We start from the raw sequence: 24,474 nt of genomic DNA on the forward strand, positions 1-24,474 counted from the left end.
AATGTAATTTGTCTTTGGGGAGTCTTTTAATGATTTTAGGTAATTAATTAGTTTATTAATTTCTTTAATTTTTTAATGTGTATATTTGTTTAATTATTTTGACATTTTGTCAACGCATACTACACCAAAATGTTAAAAATGTAATAACAAGCCTTTTTTCTGACCTAAATAATAAAGACATGTATTTCGTAATAAAAAATGGAGGATAACTCTTTAATAATTGCACAACTTTGATCGTCGTCGTACCGTCTATTCTATGGTTTCGGAGATCCCCAAGATAGGCACCATTATCTTGGACACTGTGTATACTAACATTCATTTTTGTTGGAGTGACCTCCGGTCACCAAAACCAGGCCACTTATCTCGACTGTTGGGATTAGTCCAGAGCTGGGTCGATCGTTCTAAAAACCGCCCGAACGACTAGCGACGAGCGCTATAATTTTTTCTCTCGCGGGCATCGAGTGGTTTTGCAAATCGAAACCGCTTGCGAGTTCCGAACACTCCTAAAAGTACTCGAGCGGTTTATCGCGAGCGCTCGGAAAAAGTGCTCGTAAGCGAAAAAAACCTCAAGAGCGGAAAAGGCGCTCGGGAGGGGAAAAACGTTCGCGAGCAGCGCTTAATCCTTCAGCACTTGAGGGCGGTTAAAAGCGCTCACGGACAAAAAAACTCAGGAGCGGAAAAAGCCGCTCGAGAGCGGAAAAAGCACTCGCGAACGGAAGAAGAGCTCGCGACTGAAAAAAAGCTTGCGAGCGGAAAAAAACCGCTCATTAGCGGAAAAACCGCTCGAGCGCCGAGCACTTTAAACGCTCGAGCTGGAGCCCTTTTTCGAGCAGAACGCTCGCGAGCAGTACCGAGCTATGGATTAGTCGTTATCTTACTTTCAGCGGCTTCCTACCCTTACTGCGATTTCTGCTGTGCACATTGGAAACTATCCATCTAGAAAACCATGGAAGCAACACTCTATGTACGAGTATATCTAACAGCTTGACTAACTGACTTTTGAGAATGAGCACGTAAAATCAAGATTAGCGAGTGTGGGATTCGGCAGGGTCTTCCAAGTTTAAAATCACTTTAGTGCTCCCATTTTTTGAAGCGCTCGTCACTCTATAGTTTCGGTTTTTTGAGGCTCCCGTTACTAAAGTAACAATTTTTATTTGTGATAATGGCAGCATCAGTTTTGTGTCAAATCGTAACTAAGAATTGTTTGTTCCACTTACCTTACATGGAATTGCTAGTTTATTATTATTATACAGTGCTATTTATTAAGAAGTAGACACGGGGATTTATGTACCTATATTATTTTTCCGTATGCAGAATCTCTTCTGAAGGGCGCCTAATTTTAGGCATCCAAAATAGCTTTTTAAACCATATAATAATCTTTATTTTAAGAAGTTATTGTTGCATAAAATTAGGCGCCTAGCAGAAGGATTTTGTCTTTTGAAAGTAGACATAGGGAAACACAATGTATGTACATAAATCGCCCTGTCTACGTCTTTGTTTAACAATGACCACTTTCTGTTCAAAAAGGTAAAGTAAAATAGATAAGAGACGTCTATCACCAAAAAAGTTTTCTGTACGAAAGCAGCTTCTGCAATTGGTCGTTTGCGGTGCAAACACTCTTAGGTACCTGTGTGAGAAGACTAGTCTGATACGTAAACATTAACAAAAGGGGGATATTTAAAGATCGATGGCAATAAACATCTAATCTAGTCAAAATATCTGTGTTATTTGTACCCATATAAGTATTTTTTTGTGCAATGTTTTTTATAAATCTGTACAAGTATTCTTATATTGTATAATTAGGAAAGTTTTTCGATTTGTTTTCTGTACAAAACAAAAAGATACGTAAAGAAACAACATGCATACTCTATATTTAAATTTCAAGTATCGGTGAGAGACTGAGAGACGAGACTTTTTAATAAAGTTTGCGAAACGACGGTCACCCAATCATTCTGACAGTTTCATATTTGAATGAAATTGAAAAACCAGCAGAAATACGATCGGACTGTCAGAATATTTGCTACTGATTGCCAAGCTATAAAAGTTTTTTTTGCGAGACACGTTCGAATTTATATGGCAGGGCGAATTCTGTTCAAAATTCGTAGATCAAATGATTAATTTAATTAAAATATTGAAACGACGCCGTTCTTGAATAATGTAATCAAATAATAACCGCTTAGCTTTTACGCATTTTTCTATTGTTGCTTCTGAATATCAACGCCGTCGGCCATCTTCACAAACGTTATGTTAAATAGGCACGAGCATCAGCGTCATTGAATGGCACATTTTATGACCACATTAGGGACCAAATTGTAAATAAAACAAACAACGAAACGTACGGTACGAATTTTAGCTTGAATGTAACGTAAATTTTTGATACGGTTTCAAGCAACAACTTGCACTTTTTAATGAAAATCGTTCTCCATATTGATAAAAGTTTCAAAATCCTTTATTCTATAAATTAAGCAGGAGGCGCCAAGTAACTTGATAATATGTCGCATTCAAACTTTTTATTACAAGTTAAACTTTTTCCACATCCAAACTGGAAGTTGAGAAAAAGTACGCGCGGGTGTAGCGAGAATGTCTCTTTTTGGGAACGGTAAAACTTCTGAAACAAAAGTGTTAATGTGAAGCTCTTAGAACTGATTAATGTTTGAACCAACTACTCCGTCTTTTCATTTATTTGTGTGAAACCTTTAGTTTATTTATGAGCGAGTCATCTAAATGGAGACCCCTTTAAATGATTCTGTTTACAAGTTCTGGCATCAACAAGTCACAGTCAAACGTTTGATATTCAGTCGCAAACATCATAAACGACACGGTAACCGGCATGCATTAGAGGAACGGGAGTTCAAAATCAGATCAATTATTAGTTTTAATATGCGGAAAATGGAAAACGATATACGATTTCCATTATGGTAGTTAACAAACAGGAGCAGCATATTTTACTAGAATCAAGTAATGGTAATATTTGTGATTTAGACGGCGCGACCCTCTAGTGAAATGGCTGTAAAAGCTAAGGAATAGTCGCGGCCTTAAGAAATACACCAAATATTTATATTATATACATTAACTTTTATCAGATTGGTAAATTATTCACGTAAACCTAGAATAGGTCACTTCACAGCTTGAAAAGTTGCTATATCTCATTCATCCAAACCTATTCGGGACACGCAAATATGCAATGAATGGCGCGAGAGAATGTCGATAGTAATCGTTTGGGCCGTAATATGTCAATCAAAAATTCAGAACGTATTTGCGTTTATCGAATAGTTTGGAAAGAATGGAGTTAGGAAAAAAGCTTGACTGAAATTTAAGATTACATTCCGAATAGGAGGGCTTTTAACCTTTTACGCCGTGTTGTAGAAGACATAAATTGGTACAGAAAGCAATAAAATTTTATCCAACTTCACCAGAAAAATTTAAACGTAATATATTTAAATGAAAAAAATTGTATTTGCATTCACATAGGAACGTAAAAAGTAGCGATAGCGTATGCATGTATTAATTAGATCTATAAGTAAATAGTTATATCCTATTCAGTTTATCTCAAGAAAGCAATAAAGATATTTTTAATCTGAATGTTACTTTCTTTTTTCGGAGACGATTGACATCTCTAGATCATCGATTGAAAGGTATGGTACGTACCTATTAGTTCTATTTTTCTTTTTTCCAAAAATGCGCTATATTATATGGCTGGCTGGCTGGCTGTTCGGCTGAGATATCAGCAATTACAATAGCTACAGACTTTTCACATTTTCACTAAAAGCTTTCTGATGTAGTGTAGATGTGCAGGCTCTAGTCTATTTTGAGTTAGATTGCTTGTGAGATCGATAATCTAAGAAAATAATTTCGATATGGTTTTCGGAGGTGCTATAATTTTACCGTTAGATAGCGCTACCTATATAACAACTTAATTATTACCGCATTTTTGAAAAAAAATACGCTATTATATAATAATTCTAAACTATGCTAATGAAATACTGATCTGCTTTACTAAAATGCGCTTTCGTCATGTATATGCTGATTTACAACTTGTTTTATCATTATCACATGTATTTTCAAATCTTGTTTAAACTGGACAAGTAAATTGTAATTAACGATTTACATGTAAAGGTAAGATTGTCGGCACTACAAAACTTTGAAACACCATGAAACCAGGAGCGAATGACGCAACCCTCAACGCAACCCCATCCATCCAACATAATGCACTTTAAATTTGCGTACAATACAAGAATGTTACCTAGATACAATTCTTTGATGTAAATACATGCTACTTCCTGGCAATAAATCCTAATGCGATGTTTTAACTTTTACGTATACCATATATCGGCACAAAAGGCAGAAAAGCAAGCCTACCGGGTTAAAACTAACCTTTCCAACACCTGACAGTTATTCCTCGCATGTTTTACCATTCAAAAGCGTGCAGAAGGTATACTTCAAATGTTCGAGGTTTTGCGTTAAAATGTCCAAATTTTTTAAAATTTTCAAATTAACAGGAAAAATACAACAAGAAAGAGCAATACAGGTAGTCGAGTCCTTGTATTCTAGATTTAATAAGCGAGGTATAAGGAAAAGCCATGTGAAACCTTTACAAGTATCTAAGCAGTGTTAAAATTCTACAAATTTCACATTTTTTAAATCAAAAGCTTGATTCATAGCACTTATCAGTTCTTAACCTAATTTATTTTCAAATATTTCCCTACAGAACTATATAAAAATTCCAAGCACCGCGCCCTTTACAAATCTTTGATGAATCTTTGAAAAACGGTCCGGTCTACTGGTCTGCTCTCAATGTTCTGCGTCCCTTTTTTTCCTAAATGGAAATTGAGAAATACCTAACGCACATCCCAGCTGTTGTTGGAGATCTATGCAAAGGAAAGGTTTGACATCGCTGTCCCTTTTGGTTCTCGAGTCAGACGAACAAACGGACGGACAGAACCATCTCATTAGGGGATTTGTTTCATTCAAAAAATTCCTCTAAGAAATATTGTCATGTAAAACAACTTCCAGAATACTACAGCGTGAAGTTGGAATGTCATCAGAAAAAGTTCAATTACTCACTAACCTGATGAGCACAAAAAAATTTAAATTAGCAGCACAAATTAGCAAAAAATTAGCACATTATAGTAAAAAAAATGTTGAATATATCAATGTTGACACTCCAGCGTGAAGTTGGAAATTCTAATTGCTTTGTGGGGCGAGTGCCAGTGATTACTAGAAGTTTGATATAGTTATTTATTAAACAAGACGATAAAGGGATATTTTAACCATTGAGCGAGAGATGTTAACTTTTACGAGATGGTTAGTTTCCCCTTATCGTCGTGTATAATACAAAACTTTATTTTATAGCAGAATCCCTATAAATCATTGTCTGACAATTCTGAATTTAATGTAGAGACGTCAAAAATAGCAAGGTTAGGTTCTTCCGTCGCGATCGTTTCCATAGAAACAGAATTGTGTTATGTTCTGGACGTCATTTTATATCGTGCATTTTAAATAAGAGTGACAGATGTCATTAAAATACACAGTCATCTGTTTCACTTTATCTACCCTTACGATTAAAGTGATCACTTGATCGATCTTTACGGTTAAAGAACGGCTGTCACGTTTAATTGTTGGTACTTGTTGGTGTGAGAGGAAACTTGAAGGTTGTAATAGGTTCCGGCCAACGTGGAATCCATCCTGTCCCCACTGAGCTAGTGACAGGAGTGCGCTGCTGAACATCTAGATGTATAGGCGACATCGAAAGGAATTTAAGGTAGGGTGACAGCGGTGTATATTCTGGTTAGGCAACACACTTTTATATCTGAAACAAACATACGACCTGCTCTATATACAACCAATCGTGCTACGTTGTCGATTTCGACCGTTTTGCGCAGATGCAGAAGACTAGGGGAAAAGGTTAGCGTCGGGTTAAGGAAGAAGAAGATATGGCGTCAATGGAGGGCATCACGCGTTCCCGGGTGTTTTGAAGGTGGAATTACAGGTAGTAACCATTTTATTCTTTCTTGTACTAACTATTAATCGGTGACTTTCATGTCTCAATTTGTTATTATTTATACTTCACAGTAATCACAGTATATTTGCTATTGCACATGGCATATTCCATGTTTTGAATACCGTTATATGAATCATGTTTGTTTGCTACACTGTACAGATGATTATGCCTTTATATTGTTTAGTTGGTCTACTAATTAAAATTTCCTTTATTTAGAATATGTTTTACTTGAGTGATAATCGACTTCCCCATAAATACTTGTTCCTGGCATTCTCATGTTTGTACTTTTTGTGATAATGTTAACTGAATTGAGGCTGGGGTAGAGCCACGCCATTTTGATGTTTTTCTATGTACATGCAATTTATCATTTTACGAGTTGTTTAATTTCAGTTAATGGGTTTTTGTACTACATTGATTTATCATGCTTTCCACTTCCATTTATGATGTGTCGTATGTTTTGCTTTTATGAATTTGTTTAACTGCATTTGATTCGATACCTCATTTTTATCGTACAATTTGAGATGTTTGACTTCATGTACTTGTGTGGGCTATGCCGGGTTATGTCCTGTAGGTTTCTCTGGCATGGTCTTGTTGTGTGCGTAAGATATTTATTTGTTCTTGTCATTTCTTACACACAAAATTTCTGTCTTTTATTTAATTACCTTCCCGATTATGTTTCACGTCCCAACGCGTACAAGAACCGATTACACAACGTAGAAATTCAGTCGCGCCATCCATATCGGGCCGCCCGCTATCAAGTTTCAAAAGTACCGGGAAACGTCCGTCGTTTCAATTTGAAAGATAGGTGGCTCCGCTCATAGTTTTCCCCAGAGTTGCCGACGGTAAGTACAGGGTAAGTCAACATTTTCAGTATCGGCTTGGGAGACCCCTAGGATTATTGCACGTGCTGGTTTCCCAATAAGGTCGGATAGGATTTACCTACGTCGGAATCTTCCGAACGATTCAAGCAACCCCTTATTTAACAAATGGAAAAGTGTCTGTGGTTTCTGATCTGGAATATACGGAATACGGTTCTGGATTAATATCAGGTTACGAGTTCTGGTAGGTAAGTGATCTAGAAAGAAGTTGTGTCTGGTGAATTACAATATTATGCTATTATGGACAAGAAGGAGCAAGGAACAAGTGAGGAACTCAAAGGGGATTTCAGCTGGAATTTCATTTCAAAGGATGAGGATGACAGCAGGCGACATCTAACGTGGGAATTTTACAACACTTATTACAGGGGTTTACAAATAAAAAATCTACGTTTCAGGGTTTTCTTAGAAAGTTGAAGTGTAACATAATATTATCGTTAGTGGAATTTGCTTGAAATAATGACAAAAACGCCTGCGCTAGTTTTTTAATTAATCGGGGTAATAGAGAAATAGTATTTTTGTACTTCGTGGGCTAAATAACGTGTTCTATCATTTCTTTGACAGAGTACGTGCTACCTTTTTTCCGAATGGTATAAGGGACGAAAAGTGACACTAAACGAAGGAACGTCAATCACAATGTAATAATTAATAGATACCTTCAAATGTGGGTAAATTCTGATTCTACACGATAGTTTATAATCTAATCAGTAGGGACTATTTTGCATAATATCGTTTTGGATTTGGAAAGTAACTTCTTTTTTGTACAGTTTCTGTAAACTGCGTTTGTACATCTTAAAATTAAATTGGCACACAAATATTGCATTCGATTTGGGCACGTATTTGCTGCGACAAGATTACTTTCCAAGACTGCATGATTTATTTGGCAACTCTGTTGGTTTGACAGTTTTGCTTAGAACGTGGTTAGAACATTATAGTCTCCTTCGAATACTTATTCTTATTGTCAAAAAAATAGCGAACTTGCTTGCTGGCAGAAATGGGGTTTGTTGGAGTACCTTGTATATGTTGGAAATGATCAAGAAAGTTTAGTTGGCAGTCGTGATAAGATATAGAAGTAGATGTACAATGTAGAATGTAAGCAGCTTTAAGAAGATCCTTAAACAATTACTAATTACAAAAGTATTATTATTTATATTACGACAACAACATAAGGAACAGGCTTTTCGTCTACTCCTTCAGGAATATGCTCGTAGAAAAAATCGCTGTTGCTCGAAAGAATATTTGAAGAGTTTAAACTCGAGTTTAAATCTCCATCATCTGCCTTGGAATTCCATTGTGGGAAAGCCAAGAAAAATGGAAAATCGCATTTTTAGGACTATTTAGAAGGGAAAGGATTAAGATCGTAATTTTTAACACTAGCGCAGGCGAATGGGCCAATAAAACCAGTAAGTATTTTTTGCTTTCGAAAAATAGAAAAACATGACTACGAGCTAAAGTAGTTATGATAGTTTTGAAAGCTTTACTTTTTTAAACCTCTACATCAAGAGTATAGTGCCTTTTTATTTTCCTATTATTATATGATATTACAGTGTGACATAACGTCGAATGGTTTTGTCTGAACTTCAAACAGACCACCAAAACTGTACATAAGTCTACTTCGTTTCAAACAATTATGCCATTATGGTAGTTGCACGAATGTGAAAAAGCGCTGCATTCAAGAGCAACAAGAGCAATGCATCACTCAAAGTGACTACTCCCACAAAAACTAAAGCTAATTACGTTGTAGCATTATGTAAACACATAACATTCTGAAAGTAGTTTTCGCGAAAAAGCAGTTCCTGCTTAAAACGCAGAAAGTTTTCAAATTAAAGTTAGTGATAAACGTATTCTCGTTGATGTTCGATGCATATAGTTTGAAATCGTTTAAATTTTAAAGTAAAAAGCAGCAACCAGTAAAATAGCTTTAGCGTGATTCGAATTTTATATTCATAGAAAAAATAAATACCCTCGTATAATCCTGTTGAGGTTTACTTTACGGTTACTGTATTTTATGCGACACACGCGTGTACCTTTTGCCTTTTTCAGTCAAGATTTTAACTACCAGATCTAACAAAAACTTTTAAATCACGTAATAACATAAGCTTTAGTTTTAATCCCGCTTGGATATGGAGGCTTAGCATTTTTATACCCTCGCCGAGCGAACGGAGCAAAACATTTTCGAGTTTGTTGTTATTTAGCAAGATTGCAACCTGGCCGTAGTTGCTTACTGAAAAAGTATAAGCCGGAAGTTGAAATTCCGATTTGCCATGATAAAAGTTTGTTAAACTATGTAAAACAGAAATAAGATTTTGTCACGCAGCTATTTTAGTTTTATTATTCCACTAAAAATGGTTGGTATGCAGTGGTTCGGGTGGAATATTGAGAATAATGATATTGTAATAATATAAAGTAATTTTCCTTCCGATTCCAAAGGGGGTGTAGGTATAAGTAAGCGAAGTAGAAAAATGCACTCTCAGCTAATGGGCGGATGTAAATGTAAGGTTGGAAAAGGAAATTACCATCGATAGTGCAGCTAAAAATGCACTTTTAACCATTTAATTTTATTTCTTACTTTTACGTAGGCGAAACCAAGCAAGCGCTCGTTCGTGCTTATCTTGACACGAAATCGGTTCTTGAACGAACGCAACAGCTGATGCTTAATTCCTTATATAATCACTTTTTATACAATTAATTTGACAAGAATCTCATAAAGCACGTTTAATAAAGTTTTTCCGAGTGCGATGGCGTTTCAAACGTCACGTGTTTTTAGTTGGGGGATTTTTGTATAAACACCTACCTACTCGTTACGAAAGAGGTTTGGTTTTTTTGCAGTTATACTTGATTTACCTCGTCATTAAGTTTCTTCTTTGTAGGAGAACTCTGTTATGGTCTTATCCGTATAATGGCATCCCATGTTTCGAGTCATATAACCAATCCTAGTTTGTTGAAACAATTTAATTACTATTTGAGATTAGTTATTTGATTAAATGCCGAAGTGATCAAGATACTTAACGGCATTAATCTCGAAATACAACTTTAGCATAAGGTTACCATACCCAAGACCTTCAGATACCTTCTGGATTGGAGGAGATTCGACTAATTAACAATTCATGTCATATACTCCTTGTAAGAGACTCCTAAATGTTACCCTTCACAAATGGGAAAGGATTGAAGGTGCTTTTCAATCTACATGCACAGCCCTTTCTTTAGCCTATCAAATTTTGTATTAAATTAACGTCAGATTTAAATTGTTCAAATTTAAGGGTTCTTCCTCGGATTGTTAATCTTTGTATATTTTAGATGTCATGTACATTTAACCTCTGATCCGGAATTTTTTTAGCGCGGTTCTTTTGTCCGATAAAAGGGAACACGAGGTGTATCCGCCATATTGTAACCGGCTGGCTACTTTTCAACTCTCTTTACCGTTTCTTCTCGCCATATATTGTATTTGGGGGTGGTTCTTCTTATCTAAACTAAGGGTTGTTGGGCACCGGCTAGCTTCAGTCGATAATTCTTCTGGCCTCAAGGAGAGGGGAAAGGATAAATGAATAGAAATCAATAATCTTTATTAAAACCTGTCGAGTTCTTTTTCTCTTAGAAATCGCCTTTTAACTGTAAATAACACATATTAAGAGAAATGGGGACGAGGCGGTACTTTCCTGTAAAAGTAGGGTTAACTCATTCATACACAAAAAGTCACTGTATACAAAGGAAAATCTGTATTTACTACGTGAATTAAAATCATTGGAGTATTTACTCCAAAACCGCTGAGTACAGAAAGAAACTTAATTCGGATTTCATAAATGATCATCCAATTTAATCGAAAGTCAAAACAAAACTGCTGTAAATGCGTGTAATAACGCTTTCAAGTTCGAGTCGTTAAAATGAACACAAACAGTGCTAATAAGCACTGATCTGAACGCAACACTAGTAGGTAATTAAATCGCCTTTACAATATAATAATCTTGTAATAATAAATAAACGACAACGCAATAATAAGTCTACCACGAGGCTAATAACAACGCAAAATAACTACAACGCAATATTGTTTATAAATACCTCTAGTTCATAAGTGCACCAGGACTTGGAGGATAACTTTGTTTCACAATCGATGTGGAAGTCGAATGAATTCGGACCGCCCACTGCAGGCTGCTATTCGCTTTTTAGTTGGACCAATCACAGGCAGGCTGGTTTATCTTGGTCTTCGTTTGGTACTCTCCAGCTGGACTACGCACGGACCGCAGACGGAACAAGCGCGAAGGAATACTCGCCTTAACGCTCTATTATTAAACTCCGCGCTTATAACTTTGCGGGCGCGACTGACATAGATGTTGCTCCGTAAAAAGGCGACGGGCAACTCCTCTTTGGTGCTTGAAATCCCCGTGTTTATACTTTCGCAGTTTGTATCCGCTGGCCTCAATTCGCTTTATCGCGCAAACTCTCACATGTATAAATAACTTGAACGCCCGTGACTTAAGCTTTTGACACTTTGGCAACAGACGGACTTAAGTGGTTCTACTAGCTCTCAATTAATTATTTACAATGACTCGGACTTTGACCTTAGCGTTAATACTTGTTATTTCTATACAGTTTTTTACCCTAATTTACATATTTACATACGGTGAACGCAATTCTATTTACGTCGCGATTATTACTTATGTTTAATTCCCTTTCTGCGTCATAGCGGCTATATTTGAAATGCACACTCGGCTACAATAACTTGAAATAAACAATTCTCCTTTAAATGCATTCCCATTCAGTCACATCATTCGTACTTGGGGGTCACTTTAATTACGTAAAAATAAAACCTTAAATAACCTGTACAGAAATACTGTTACAATATCTGCGGAAAAATCAAAATGTTCTGATTTTCTTTAAAGCATGATAATTGCGCAACTTTCCCCTAATTTGACCATCGTCGTATCTTCTATTTTTTCGGAGATCCCCATCATAGACATCCTTATCTTAAACACAGTGCATAAATGATCCTGTACATTTGTCTGTTCTTATACAATAAATATGTTAAAGTGTTCTCGGACTTTATGTACATGGTGTATATATGTTACGGGCAAAGACGATAATTGGACATTAACGATAATGCCCGGACAATGATGTGAATGCCCATTTTTCCTGGTCCTTATCATTAATGACCGGGAATTAACGTTATGGACCTTTGCGCAAGGGTAATGTTGTTACTATTCCAATCTTATTTTCATATTAACGTCTGTGCCCGGTCATTAACGATAATGCCCAAGATTTTCTGGAGAATGTTGTTAGGTATGATTATCTTTTTTTTTAAATAATTATTAATCATGGTTGATGGTAACATCAGGTAAGATATAATGTAGGTACTTATCACTACAATTTTTTATTTTTATTCTGAACTGTATTAAAAAGTTTATATAATAATAGTTTGTACAAAATAATATAAGAAGGATAATTAATCATTTTTATTGTGGCATGAGAGAGATCCATGGCACTTCGAATTGCAAATTTTCTTGTTAGCGCGACAAGCACACTTATTGTTTTTACATCCGCCCTTGCAGTGACAACGTTTGTAACCCTGTCCCCCTAAAACACTATTTTCAGCGGCCACTTCTCTCAGGGAAATTTCTTTATTTTTTGCGGAATCGCTAAGGTTCTCTAATAGAATAAACTTTTCAATGCAAGGATTAAACTCTGACCTGGTAAATTTATGCTTCAACGCGCCATGGGGTGTACCTAAAATGTCGGAATTATTGCGTAATTGACATTGCCAACTGAGTAAAACATGGTAAAACTCACCAAGTTTATATAAACCGTCTTCTACACTATTAACAACAGCCAGTACATTACGGGGAGAACCACGAGCTCTATCTACGTCTGGTATGGGTACACGAACGGTAGTTCCAGCTTGAACGTCGGAGAATTTTCGATTAGACAGTTTCAGCATTTTGGTGGCTTGTTTTTCTAAACATTCCCTGGATCTTTTACGCTCATTAACAATGTTCTCTTGGCGTTCGCAATGAATGCACTTCCCATCATTACTAGCTTCTTCGCCAAGTGGTAAGACTGTAGAGCACTGGTTGCAAACTATTCTATCCTCGTACGCTACAATGTCGGTGGGGGGTATAGCTAGATATTTACAATAAGTTGAAACTGTATTGAATGAATTAACTTACTGCTTTCAGTCGCGCTTCCAGTATCATTAGTTCCATTTTCATATTCGAATTGGATGATTTGTGGAACTATCCCTTCTTCATCTCCTCTTTCCCTTTGCGGATTAGGATCCTCGAGGTCATTAGACTCTCGTCCCATTTCTTCTATCAAAGTTTCAACATCTTCTTCAGTGGACAAATGATTAATTTCATCATGGAGAATGCCAGCTGAGGCTAATCCTACTCTAGCCGGACATCCGAACATGGCCTCGTACGGAGATCTCCCAATACCTGAAGAAAATGTATTATAATGGGTGATTAAATTTTTCTGAACTTTGTTGTGTTGCATAAAACCCATTTACCAGAATGAAGTGCACGGTTTTTCTTGAACTGGATAAATTTCATTCCTGAAGGCCAGTCTGTTGTTTGATTTTCATCCATCCACGCGCCTAACATTTCCTCAATATCCCTATTGGCACGCTCAACCGATCCTTGACTCTGGCTGTGTCTAGGTTTGCCATGAACAATTTTTACCTCTGGCCACATCGCATGTAAATCTACCAGAACTGAATTGACAAACTCTCGACCATTGTCTGAATGAAGAATTAAAGGTGCTCCAAAGGTAGTGTATATTTCTAATAAATTAAACGCGACTTCTTCTGCCCTTTTGGTTCTTAACGGTTTCAGCAAAACAAACTTTGTAAGATGGTCTTGATAGACCATAATAAAACGGTAATCGTTGTAACTTTGCGATTGCATGTCAATCAAATCAACCTGAGCACGTGAATTTAAATTGGAATGCGGGATAGGTCGAGGAACTAACCCTTTCTTTGGAGTACTACTTTTTTTCTGACACTGAGTACAGAGTCGTAGGTATACCATTATCGTTTTTTTGGTAATGTTGCAGTAGAGTTTGTTTATCTCAGCAATCATTCGATTTCTTCCACCATGTCCTATAGCTAAGTGAGCATTATGAATAATATCAAACAATTCTCCATTAGTGACGTAGTACAGGACCTTCGATTCAGCTGTTTGAGCAACAGGTTTAATTAGACGGTCTTTTCCACCTATTGTAATGACGTCATATTTACGCACCCGCCTATAGTGCTTCATGCCTTTTTCTGAGCCGGGTGTTGACAGTAAAGCTTTTGCCTCTTTAACTTCATCAATACGTTTGTTATATTCGTCAACGCTTAAAAAAGATTTATTGTCATCGCGTTTGATTTCTATGATAGCGTTTATATTTTTAGTAAACCTGCGGCGCATTTCATTGTGATCCATGACGAATTCGATTTAAAAAATTAAACTAAACTACACTGATAGAGTAACCCCACAATAAACACAACAGAAACATATAACCTAACTTTTTGATTTATCATCACTGGCCGTTAACCAACGGGAAATGACGACATTGCCCGGGCAATGATGTTAATAGCGCGCTTGTGTAATGAATTAACAACATTGGCCGAATCTAATGGTCATTAACGTTATCGCCCGGTAATTATGGAGAATGTCCAACTTGGCTGGTCCTTATCGTCATTGACCGGCCAATATCGTCATTGGCCGGATTATCGTCTTTGCCCGTAACATATACATAAAAAATTAGGAAACTTAATTTTATACGTGAAATTCTTTACGCATCACAACAATGTGTGACTTTTTTAAATGATAACAAAATGCAAATAAACACGTTAGTTCGTTTGAAAATGGCGGAAATTGCTGCGTAGTACAAAATTACCCTAGGGCAAGGTCATCGTCCTTTGGTAGTTGTAGTTTCTTTGCGGCAAATGGAAAAACCCCAACGTATGTTGATAATTAAAAAATGCAGCTGGTCTCACATTAAGTCGACCTTAACTCACTCATTCAGCAATCGCAGCATTCCACTAAGTCAAAGATCTCGGTAAACGTGTTCGTACTTGCAATGTCGATTAAAATTGATACATGTACGTGGTGTTTCGGAAAGCGTACGGTTATTCTATTTACACGGTTATAGTCAAGCTTTTAATACCGCAGTTGTCTATATTAATTAGTTTATACTGAAAACTGTCGTTTATTTTATTACTCTTACGCAGTCACAAGCCGATTATACAAGGTCTTGCCACAGTGTGTTGGTCTTTCCTAGTTCATACCTCGTATAAAATATAAAAATGTAGGTATTGCGCATCCTAAATATTATCTGTCACGAGACGCGCGTACTTCTCTTATATTCCCCGCGTGTTCATAAACCTCCAGATCCACTTCCACGGCCGGTACCGAGGCCGGTACAGTATCATACGCCTTTTCTAGGTCTGTGCAGATGAGGTGAAACGTTTTATTTCACTATACTTCTCCAAGACCTGTCTACGTTTTTTCCCGCCCCTAGTACCTCGCCACACAGTTTGTCCACACATCTATAATTTTTGTGGAAGACGTAACGGGGTGGTCGCCGTAGGCTTTAGAGAGTTTGTTTTAGATTTACAAAATTGCCGGTATAGGAAAGGCGTGTACCGGAAAGAAAACGAAAACTAATATGCGAAAAGTAAAGCGGGTTAAAATAAGAAACGAATGTTCTAAAAACCGTCATAAGAGACAGTGTTTTTGCTATACCTTCACATGTATAAAAAAGAGAGTGAACTCTTGGGTTTCGTTGGCGTCGTTTTATCATTAGAGCTCGGCGAGTACAAAAATCGGCATTCTTAGCCAAATTTTGTAGGCAAACCTACGTAACGTAAGCGCAGAAATTTATAGATTTATTTATTTATTATCCCTCTCTTGTTCTGGGCCCTCAACAGGCATGTGCCCAATTACAGAGTGACCCCCGCATAATGCTATTTAGAGGTGCCTCTGCAGAAGGTCTTAAGTTGGTCTATACTACTCCGCTATTTACCTTACTAATTAGGAAAACTGCAGGAAAACCTAATTCGGAGTAGCCAGTAGAATGCTCGGAACTGGTCTCAGGTAATTCCCATCTTCACCACAGATGAAAAATTCACCTCAACCCAGGTTCGAACACCCGACCTCCGGATTTATAACCCAACGCTCTACCACTGAACCATAAAGCCGGTATATATATAGATAACGTATCACAACATTTTTCGCCAAGCTTTCAAGGCGAATCATGTGAGCTTTTCATTTTGAAATTAAAAGTTCAAACCAAAAGCCGTATAACTGTTGTATATAAAAGAATCGTTATCTGCACAACTACAAAATTATGCCACAATTTTCGACGAATTTATCAACGTGGGTACTTTATTAATTCAGTGTAAGCCGACCTTTCGAAAAAAAAACAATATTAAAAGGCGTTTCTTATGCAACAAGGGAACTTCGTCGTGTAGTCAAAACTAGGACAGTGCGAATATGGTGCGGGTCAATGCATGATCGTATTTAATTAATAAATGGTTACTACGAAAATGTTGTGGTCTAGGGTACAAAACGTTCATTGCGAATATATTTAGAACGGATATACGATTAAGAAACAACTTTGTCATAAAAAACTGTGCATCTCTCTTGTGTATACGGGCTGTTATTAGATCTGCGGAACATTGGTAAATTATTCCAAAGAATAAACTCAATTTTAACTAGTAAATTGCGAGAAACCTGAAGCACAGTTTGTTCCTTGTTCAAATTTGTCAACCATCTTTCAAAATTCACTTTCAACGAGCAGTCAGTTTACCAGGTGAGACAAAATGTCCGATTGTATTATATAAGGCGGTCCAGAATCCAATTTTCCAAATTGCTGCTACCATTCTAAAGGAAAAAGCCAACTGTCAATAGAAGAACATTTTAACATCATCAATATTTTAAATCATAATTAAATCTTCTTACATAAAGGCTGTCTTAAATCATTTTGCCTACTCCCTCCCTTCTTAAACTTAACAGTTACACTTTACATGAATAAGTGCCTATCCGTTAACGACTAATTTCAGTGAACAGCAAAGCCAACGAGGTTTTGCATATTACAACACTTTAAGTGAAGACAATATAACTGTAATTACAACTAGTAATGAGAACAAATAAATCTCTCTTTCCCCTTTTTTGACTTCACGTAATGGAATACAGATAGCGACTAATGGGTTCATTATTTTAGAACAAACTTTTGCATCTCTACATTAAACGCATCGATTCTCAATATATTTGAATAATAACTTATTCTAAAAGTTGCTTAAATGAGTTCGATTGAAATCTAATTTATGTATTTCCAAATAATTTTCAATTCTCCCGAACGTTTACGTATACGCTTATTTACCTTTTGCATTGTTCGTTTAATCAATTTCGCCATTTAAATATAAACAACGGTGTAAAATGTAATTAATTTTATCTCGACTACGTTAATGGTTGGTTACAAAGACATAATGGCTTTTATTCAGTTTTTATATTTAATTTTACAATTTATATTGCACTCATTTAAAAGAGCACCTTTTCTGATTCGTTTTTTTATTGATACAATCGTGTATCTGAGGATGGTAACGATTTCAGAGAGACTGCCGAAAGCTAAATTATCAACAGGCACTTCGACGTTATAAAGTTCAAGTATGACTTCTTCAAGGAGACACAGACGTGTACATCACACTGAAAACTTTGTAAACTTATTACATAAGTAATATTTTACGTAACTGTTACACTCCGCAAGCATAAGGCTCATTTTTCTTTTAAATGTGCACCGTGCAAGTACGCTCAAACTTCCACCTTACAAATACTTAGTAATTCTACTAGAGTACTGTTAAATAATAAATGAATGAAACTAGGGAAACAATGTTAGAGACAACAAATATTGCCAGAGTTGCTTACTACTCAAACCATTCCGTAGCATTTTACGCTTACTGTGGGAGACGTAACGCTCTTACTAAGATTATACCGCTACCAAAGATGGAATCATCTCGCCGGTTGCCCGATATCTCTCTATTGTTGTTTTTAAACAAGGATTTCAATTTGTGTAGACCATTTTCAATTTTCTAGAAGTAGTTCTAGTATAGAACCGGTTCTTTTATAAATTTGCCCTTTAAGTTTCAATTTGATATTGATTGGATCTCTCAGAAACTTTGTACATCGTCGTCTTTCTTAGCTCATTGTCTACTTATTGCACACGTAAGCTTGTCTACTAAAAGCAACCCCTCAGTTTTATTAACAAACATTGGTCAAATATTTAGATCAGAATAACTATTACGGTTCGGCTATGTCGGTCAGACATTTGCTCAGTTTGCACCGTCATAATATTCCAGCCCATGATGACATTAAAATTACTAAACCTCTAAGGTCCATTTGTGCAAATCTTTTTTAATTAGTTCGCTGCTTGTAATCTTATCCACTTGGTGGTGATGGTGACATTTGTATTCCTAAACAACAAATTGTTACCCTTCCGGCTAAAAACACCGTCTGAATGCACAATTCGAGTTAATTTCTGTTACTGGCGCAAGAATAGGCAATTTAAGAGACAATGAAGAAAAAACAACAACAAAGCGAATTAGGTTTGTGATACGGATTCGTGAATACTCAAACAAAATTGTATGTCGTATAGATGTGAACCATTTCCTGGATTTATTGTGATAGCCTCTCCGCTAAAGCCGCAATCGGATTTGGTTTGGCGGATGTGCGGGGGCTCCGGATATCGCGACCGAGACCGCCGACTTCGAGCTTACCCTTCGCCTAGTTACCACTTTTATTACACGACCTACATTTAAAAATTAGTTCCAATCGTCTTTTTAAAAATCACTCTAATGTACGTCTCGAAGGAGCCTTATAATTTAAAATGAAAGGCTACCCTTTTAAGTTTCGTTATAATAATGTACCTCTCTGCATTGTTTTCCACGTTTCAAAGAGGCTAATGGTTTTCCCTTCTCAAAGTAATATTGTTTGTATACAATGTTTAATATAAAAGGCACTGCTCATTTTGAGAACGTTAACGAGAGAGACAATAGTGGCGTTCCGCTTGGTAAAGTAAAATGCAATGCCAAGACTGATGCGTTCCAAAGATATTTTTTATCGACTTTTTACGCTGGGGTGCGACTTGCCATTCTCGGCATATGCTGGTTTTCCCAATAGAACGTACCTATCACCAAGCAAATACTAACACAAGACGATATAACTACCAACTTATTTACTTTGAAGGATATGTTTAAGTTGACGTTCATATCTGCGCTATTTGATGTTGTCAAACAATTCGAATAAAACCTTTATGCAGATCAATAATGAACGTTATCGGTAACGCCAAGCGTAACGCTCACATGGAATTATTTGCATTCAACTACACATTCAATCGAATATAATTAATTAGGTTTACATGCTTTACATTCGGTTGATTTTGTGGGGCATTCTGTTGTAGCCTTTAGTGGAATACTAAGAGCAAATGCCCTTTAGTGAAAAAATAACAATTTCGATCGTTGCTACAAGACTCCGTAATCCTTAAGGTCTATGTGATGGATAACTCAGTAGGTCCTAGAAGGGGATCTGATTCGAACCACTATCTCATTGTTGATAAAACATTTGCTTATTTTCTAATGCACTAATTTCAACAGAAATAAACTGGAAACCCCAGTGCCTACAAATGCTTCCCCTGGATAGTGAAGTTAGCCGCATCATGTCAATATACGTAACCCAGCATATGAGAGAAACCGCCAGGAAACTGGCAAAATGTTTATGGTATTATACTAATTATAGTCAAAGGCGTACCACAAAACTGTACCCACGCTACTGTATATGTAGATCTGCAATGTCAACATTTTAATTTAAATTAATTTTCCATAAAAAGGGGATCAACGCGTAGTCAGAGAAAGTATTAATATCAAACAAGGCTTCCACAGAAAGATAATTACAATTCGATTGTATCGAAAACCCCTATGTAATCAAACGTTATATCATCGTCAAAAAATTTACCTTTGAACTTTAGGCTGTACCGGCCGTCTGAATTCAGAAGGGCGCTTTCTGCCAATCTGTAACAGATAACAACACAAACAAACAAATAAGTGGGGCAGTGCATAGCGCCGCACACAGAATATAGCGAAAACAATTCTAACGTCTGACACGACCAATCGGATCCTAAACTGTAATTAGTACTCAATAACAATCAACTTACGTTAACTAACCAAAAGCAAAATTTTGACTCGACCACGGATTGCTCGTACAATCGGTAATATAATATACAGGGTGACAATTTGAAAACTTACCACCCCCCATATCTTAGTAAATAAACGAGATATTTAAAAAAATCAAAATCCGTTTCGGTAATTCGGAGGGGGAATCACAATGACATAGTTGGCGACGCACCCTCTCCAACCCCCTCCGCCCCAGCCACCCCAACTTTTAAATCTTAAATAGTGACCCCCCATGTGTGATACGTCGTTGGAAAGCTCTGAAAAAATGCTTTCCAACCATACCAAATAGTATTACATTTAGGTTAGTAATTATCGTGCAAATCAAAAAATAAACATGGAAAATCGTATTTAACTTGAACTTCCAAAGCCGACTCGACAGCAACTCATTTTTGACCGCCAGTTATAATCTATTCTCAAACTCTTGTCGAACCTTTTTTAATGTTGGTTTTGCAATATTTCGACATTCTTGAATTATTCTCTGTCTTAGTTCGTCTATGTTCGCCGGTTGCGTTTTAAATACGACAGATTTCAAATGTATCATATTAGTTTATTTTTTGATTTGCACGATAATTACTAACCTAAATGTAATGCTATTTGGTATGGTTGGAAAGCATTTTTTCAGAGCTTTCCAACGACGTTCAAAAACTAATTTACAAAGCAACGATAGCTAAATCGGTAAAAAAAATTAATATAAAATTAATATTAAACCAAAACGAAAACAATACAGAGAGAAAATTTAAAAAGTAAGGAAACGGCAAATGTAGAACGAAAATATGATACCGTAGCAAGAAATAGGAGATATAAATGATAATATCGAATGGATCGACAGAGAAAAGAAGAACTAAAAGTGGAAGTGCATGTTAAATCCGCACATAGAATTTGTGGAAAGGTATGCTTGGTAGAACTGAATAAACAAAAAGAACTTGTGAAGAACGAAAAACAAAATCTATCTCAGCAATGACAAAACAAAACAGGAGCATTAGCAAACAAAAGACATAAAGAGTAGGCCTAAAGAATAACAAAAAAACTGAAAAACCGTTGAAAGACGATACAACAAACTAATAATTGATTCAAAAGAATAGAAATGGATGAATGACCAAGACACAAAGAAGTCGAGACACGCGTGTAGGCCTGCTCGACTGACAAACCCCGCTCCCGGCTCACGCCACGTGCTACTCTGTTCGGCAAATCAGAGTGTTCAGCGCACCTCGCCATATCTGAAAAATTTCGGTACACTTCCGTTATCAAATAGCGGAATCGAAAGCGGAAGTGAAAAATATATCGAACTTCCGCCCTTGCGGAAACGGACGCAGTTGTCTGTTCCATCACTATTGTATAATGAGGAATGAGCATGCCAAAAATTTTAAACGGGAATTTGTATCCGAAGGAATTTTGACAATTTGTTATTAGTTACATTTTACACAGAATCCTGATGTTTGTTTATTAAAGCATGGCGTGCCCCAAGCTTTGTTTTATGGATACTGTTATAGAATCATGTTTGTTTGTTATTGGAACTATATTATCAGTGTGACGATGCCCTGTATGGGTCCACTAACCGTTCATTTCGTGGAGGAAATATCTCACACAGTACAGAATACTGCTGGAATTTTCACATGTACTTTTCATGTTAAATTAATGGGAGTCTAAGTAGAACCATTCCTTGTTGATGTTTTCTCTGTGCAATTAATCATTTTACGAGGTGCTGTGTTTAAATTGATCCTTTAACGGGCTACCAGTTTTCCATTTAAAATTGAATTATAAATTATTTGTTTCCTATAGAGTATATGGTAAAGGGTTGATTTTACAGTGCTACAGTGTAATGTTAATGAGTGTATTATAAAACAGTGTAGATTATTTTATATGAGATACTAAACTAAACTAAAAGTACCAAAAGGTAAGTTCACAAACGTATTACTACAACATTAAGAAAGAAAATTACAAGAAGAATTTTATGGATCGAACCACACCACGAATCTTAGAAAATCGCCAACCCTTTGTCAGTTCCATTACCAATATGCCTCCCAGAAGTAGAGCTTTACAGTGGGGAACCATTATAAATGGCACCCAGACGTAGCACTACAGTTTCAGATGTCTTTTGTGTTAAATTGGGTGCTCTTGGGTTTGTTTTTATTAATTTGAATCGATACCTGGTTTTTATGGTGCGATTTGAGATGTTTATTTCGCATTTTTGCTGCCGTATAGTCATATAGTGTGCGTAATATATTTTACCCAAAATCGTCATGAAACCTTCATTTTCATGCCTACTTTATGTCCGGAAAATGTTAGTTTCCATGACGGAGGCAGACCAGTGTACTTTTCCTGCCGCCTGTTACTTTACCGGCCGCACTTGCCACTTTTCCTCCCGCACCTGTCACATTGCTAAATGTCTATAATGACTTCTGTCATCATTGACAGATTGGCATTAATCAAAAGTTCTACATGAAAATTGACATTTTATATTAAAATAGGATTTCGGGTAAAATTGAATACAAAACTCGTCATAAATTGACATTACTTGGCTCGGATATTAAAGTACTCGGCCCCAAAGGGGCCTTGTACTTCAATATTTCCTCGCCAGTAATGCATCATTTTCCTGACTTTTCATTCCCACTTTCTGTCAGGAGTTTCCATGACAGAGGCAGAGAAGACTACGTTTCCTGCCGGTTGTCACTTTACTGGCCGCACCTGTCACTTTAACGCCCGCACCTGTGACTGTCTATAATGACATCACTGACAGAAAGTTCTATTAAAGAACGCAACCTAATATAGCGAAGGACTGCGGAGACCCGACGAAAAGGAAAATTAATTAAGAGTTAATTAATTAATCGAGAATTTTACACTTGAACATAGTGTCTTAAGGGACCTTTCATTTATATTGTGACGTTATACCTGCCGTATAGGCAACTTATCATCCATACATAGCTATCCGTTGAGTTTTGGAACTGTCCGCTAGAGTGGCGTCGGTTTCACTTGTGCTTCTGCTTACTCACCTGCAGAGCTGGGTAGTGCTTTGAAAAAAAGTGCTTGCTAAAGGACTTCAATTACTTTTAGTGCTTAGAGCTCTGTGCTTCAATTACTTTTCTATTTCAGGAAGAAGTGCTTCAATTACCAAGCACTTTTTAAAAGTGCTTGGGGCTTCAGGCCCTATTGACGTGCTTGAAACACTTTCATACAATTTCGAGCACTTCTAAAAAGCTTCAAACACTTATAAAGAGCTTCAAGCACTTATAAAGAGCTTCAAGCACTTATAAAGAGCTTCAAGCACTTATAAAGAGCTTCAAGGACTTATAAAGAGCTTCAAGCATTTTCAAAGAGCTTCAAGCACTTATAAAGAGCTCCAAGCACTTTCGAAGGGCTTCAAGCACTTTCGAAGAGCTTCAAGCACTTTCAAAGGGCTTCAAGCACTTTCAAAGAGCTTCCAGCACTTTTAAAGGGCTTCAAGCACTTTAAATGGCTACAAGCACTTTCCAAGAGCTTGGTGCTTTGTATTTTCAATTACTTTAGAAAGTGCTTGGTAATTCCAAGCTCTTTCATCACATAAAAGTGCTTAGGGCTTGCAAGCACTTTTATCAAAACAAAGTGCTCGGTGCTTAGTGCTTCAAGCCCTTTTCAAGGGGGCTTTACCCAGCTCTGCTCATCTGTATGTTCTGTAAGCGTGGGCACTTTTGTTTTTCTAATAATGTATAAGTTACATTCGCCGCAATTAGTGCAATTTACAAATGTTATTGAGCTCATTATTCCGTTAGCTACGCCTTCACCGAAGGTAAGTTTTGTCTTAAAAATAGTTTTCATAACGTTATTGGGTAATTATTTTTTCAGAGCGTTTATTTATGATATAGGCGATATAGCTAAAGCGTTAACTTTTGGTTTAACGTCGTCAATCGCTACTGTGTAACTCAATTTTAACTTTGAACGTATAAATTGCCACACGAAGTGAGATAATATGCATCTACATTTCCCGTAATCAAACAGGAATTACAGCCCATGAAGATAAGAACTTGTGGATCACTCTAAATGGCGACAAGAGTATTTTCTGTACCTGCATCATATCCGTTTGTTATTCTAGCCTCTAGGACTGTGTCAAGAGTGCGCCATCTTCCTTTTTATAATTGCACCTTTAACAAATTTCATGATTAACATTTTCCATCTGTAATTAATTTCCATTTGCTTTTACTTCAAGTACTGTAAAATTTAACTGTGATTTTGTTTTTCCGTGCACTAGTTTTTCATTTGCTTAATGTACAAGTAATGTGTGTTTATTAATCGTTGCGAGTAGTTATTCGAGATTGTTGCTCAAAAGTCAACACCATTCGGTTGTGGTATTAATTAATCTCCCACAACACATAACTTGAAAAGATCGTCTTTTAGCATACTATAAAACAGTGTGGTTAAATAAT

At 36.6% G+C, this 24,474-nt stretch overlaps 2 protein-coding genes across 2 annotated transcripts; both read right to left on the bottom strand.

Moving 5' to 3' along the window:
- Positions 1-12,313: 12,313 nt before the first annotated feature.
- On the bottom strand, positions 12,314-13,139 carry LOC116174665. The gene is made up of 3 exons (XM_031492609.1): positions 13,035-13,139; positions 12,658-12,963; positions 12,314-12,594 (listed from the first exon to the last, which is right to left on the bottom strand). Exons 2-3 carry the CDS (start codon positions 12,803-12,805, stop codon positions 12,314-12,316), a joined length of 429 nt encoding a protein of 142 aa, XP_031348469.1. The 5' UTR covers positions 12,806-12,963; positions 13,035-13,139.
- Positions 13,140-13,328: 189 nt separating this feature from the next.
- On the bottom strand, positions 13,329-14,291 carry LOC116174666 (KRAB-A domain-containing protein 2-like). Its single transcript, XM_031492610.1, has one exon. It carries the CDS (start codon positions 14,289-14,291, stop codon positions 13,329-13,331), a length of 963 nt encoding a protein of 320 aa, XP_031348470.1.
- Between the last annotated feature and the right edge of the window lie 10,183 nt (positions 14,292-24,474).

The sequence above is a fragment of the Photinus pyralis genome, unplaced genomic scaffold (assembly GCF_008802855.1).
Source record: "Photinus pyralis isolate 1611_PpyrPB1 unplaced genomic scaffold, Ppyr1.3 Ppyr1.4_LG6, whole genome shotgun sequence".
NCBI lineage: Eukaryota > Metazoa > Arthropoda > Insecta > Coleoptera > Lampyridae > Photinus > Photinus pyralis.

What these genes read in the sequence shown, in the direction of transcription:
- LOC116174665 (XM_031492609.1), bottom strand. Translation starts at nt 12,805, where the DNA reads ATGCTGAAACTGTCTAATCGAAAATTCTCCGACGTTCAAGCTGGAACT. An exon ending in AGACGGTTTATATAAACTTG is followed by an intron (nt 12,595 to 12,657) that starts GTGAGTTTTACC and finishes CCGACATTTTAG; the next exon opens with GTACACCCCATGGCGCGTTG.
- LOC116174666 (XM_031492610.1), bottom strand. Translation starts at nt 14,291, where the DNA reads ATGGATCACAATGAAATGCGCCGCAGGTTTACTAAAAATATAAACGCT.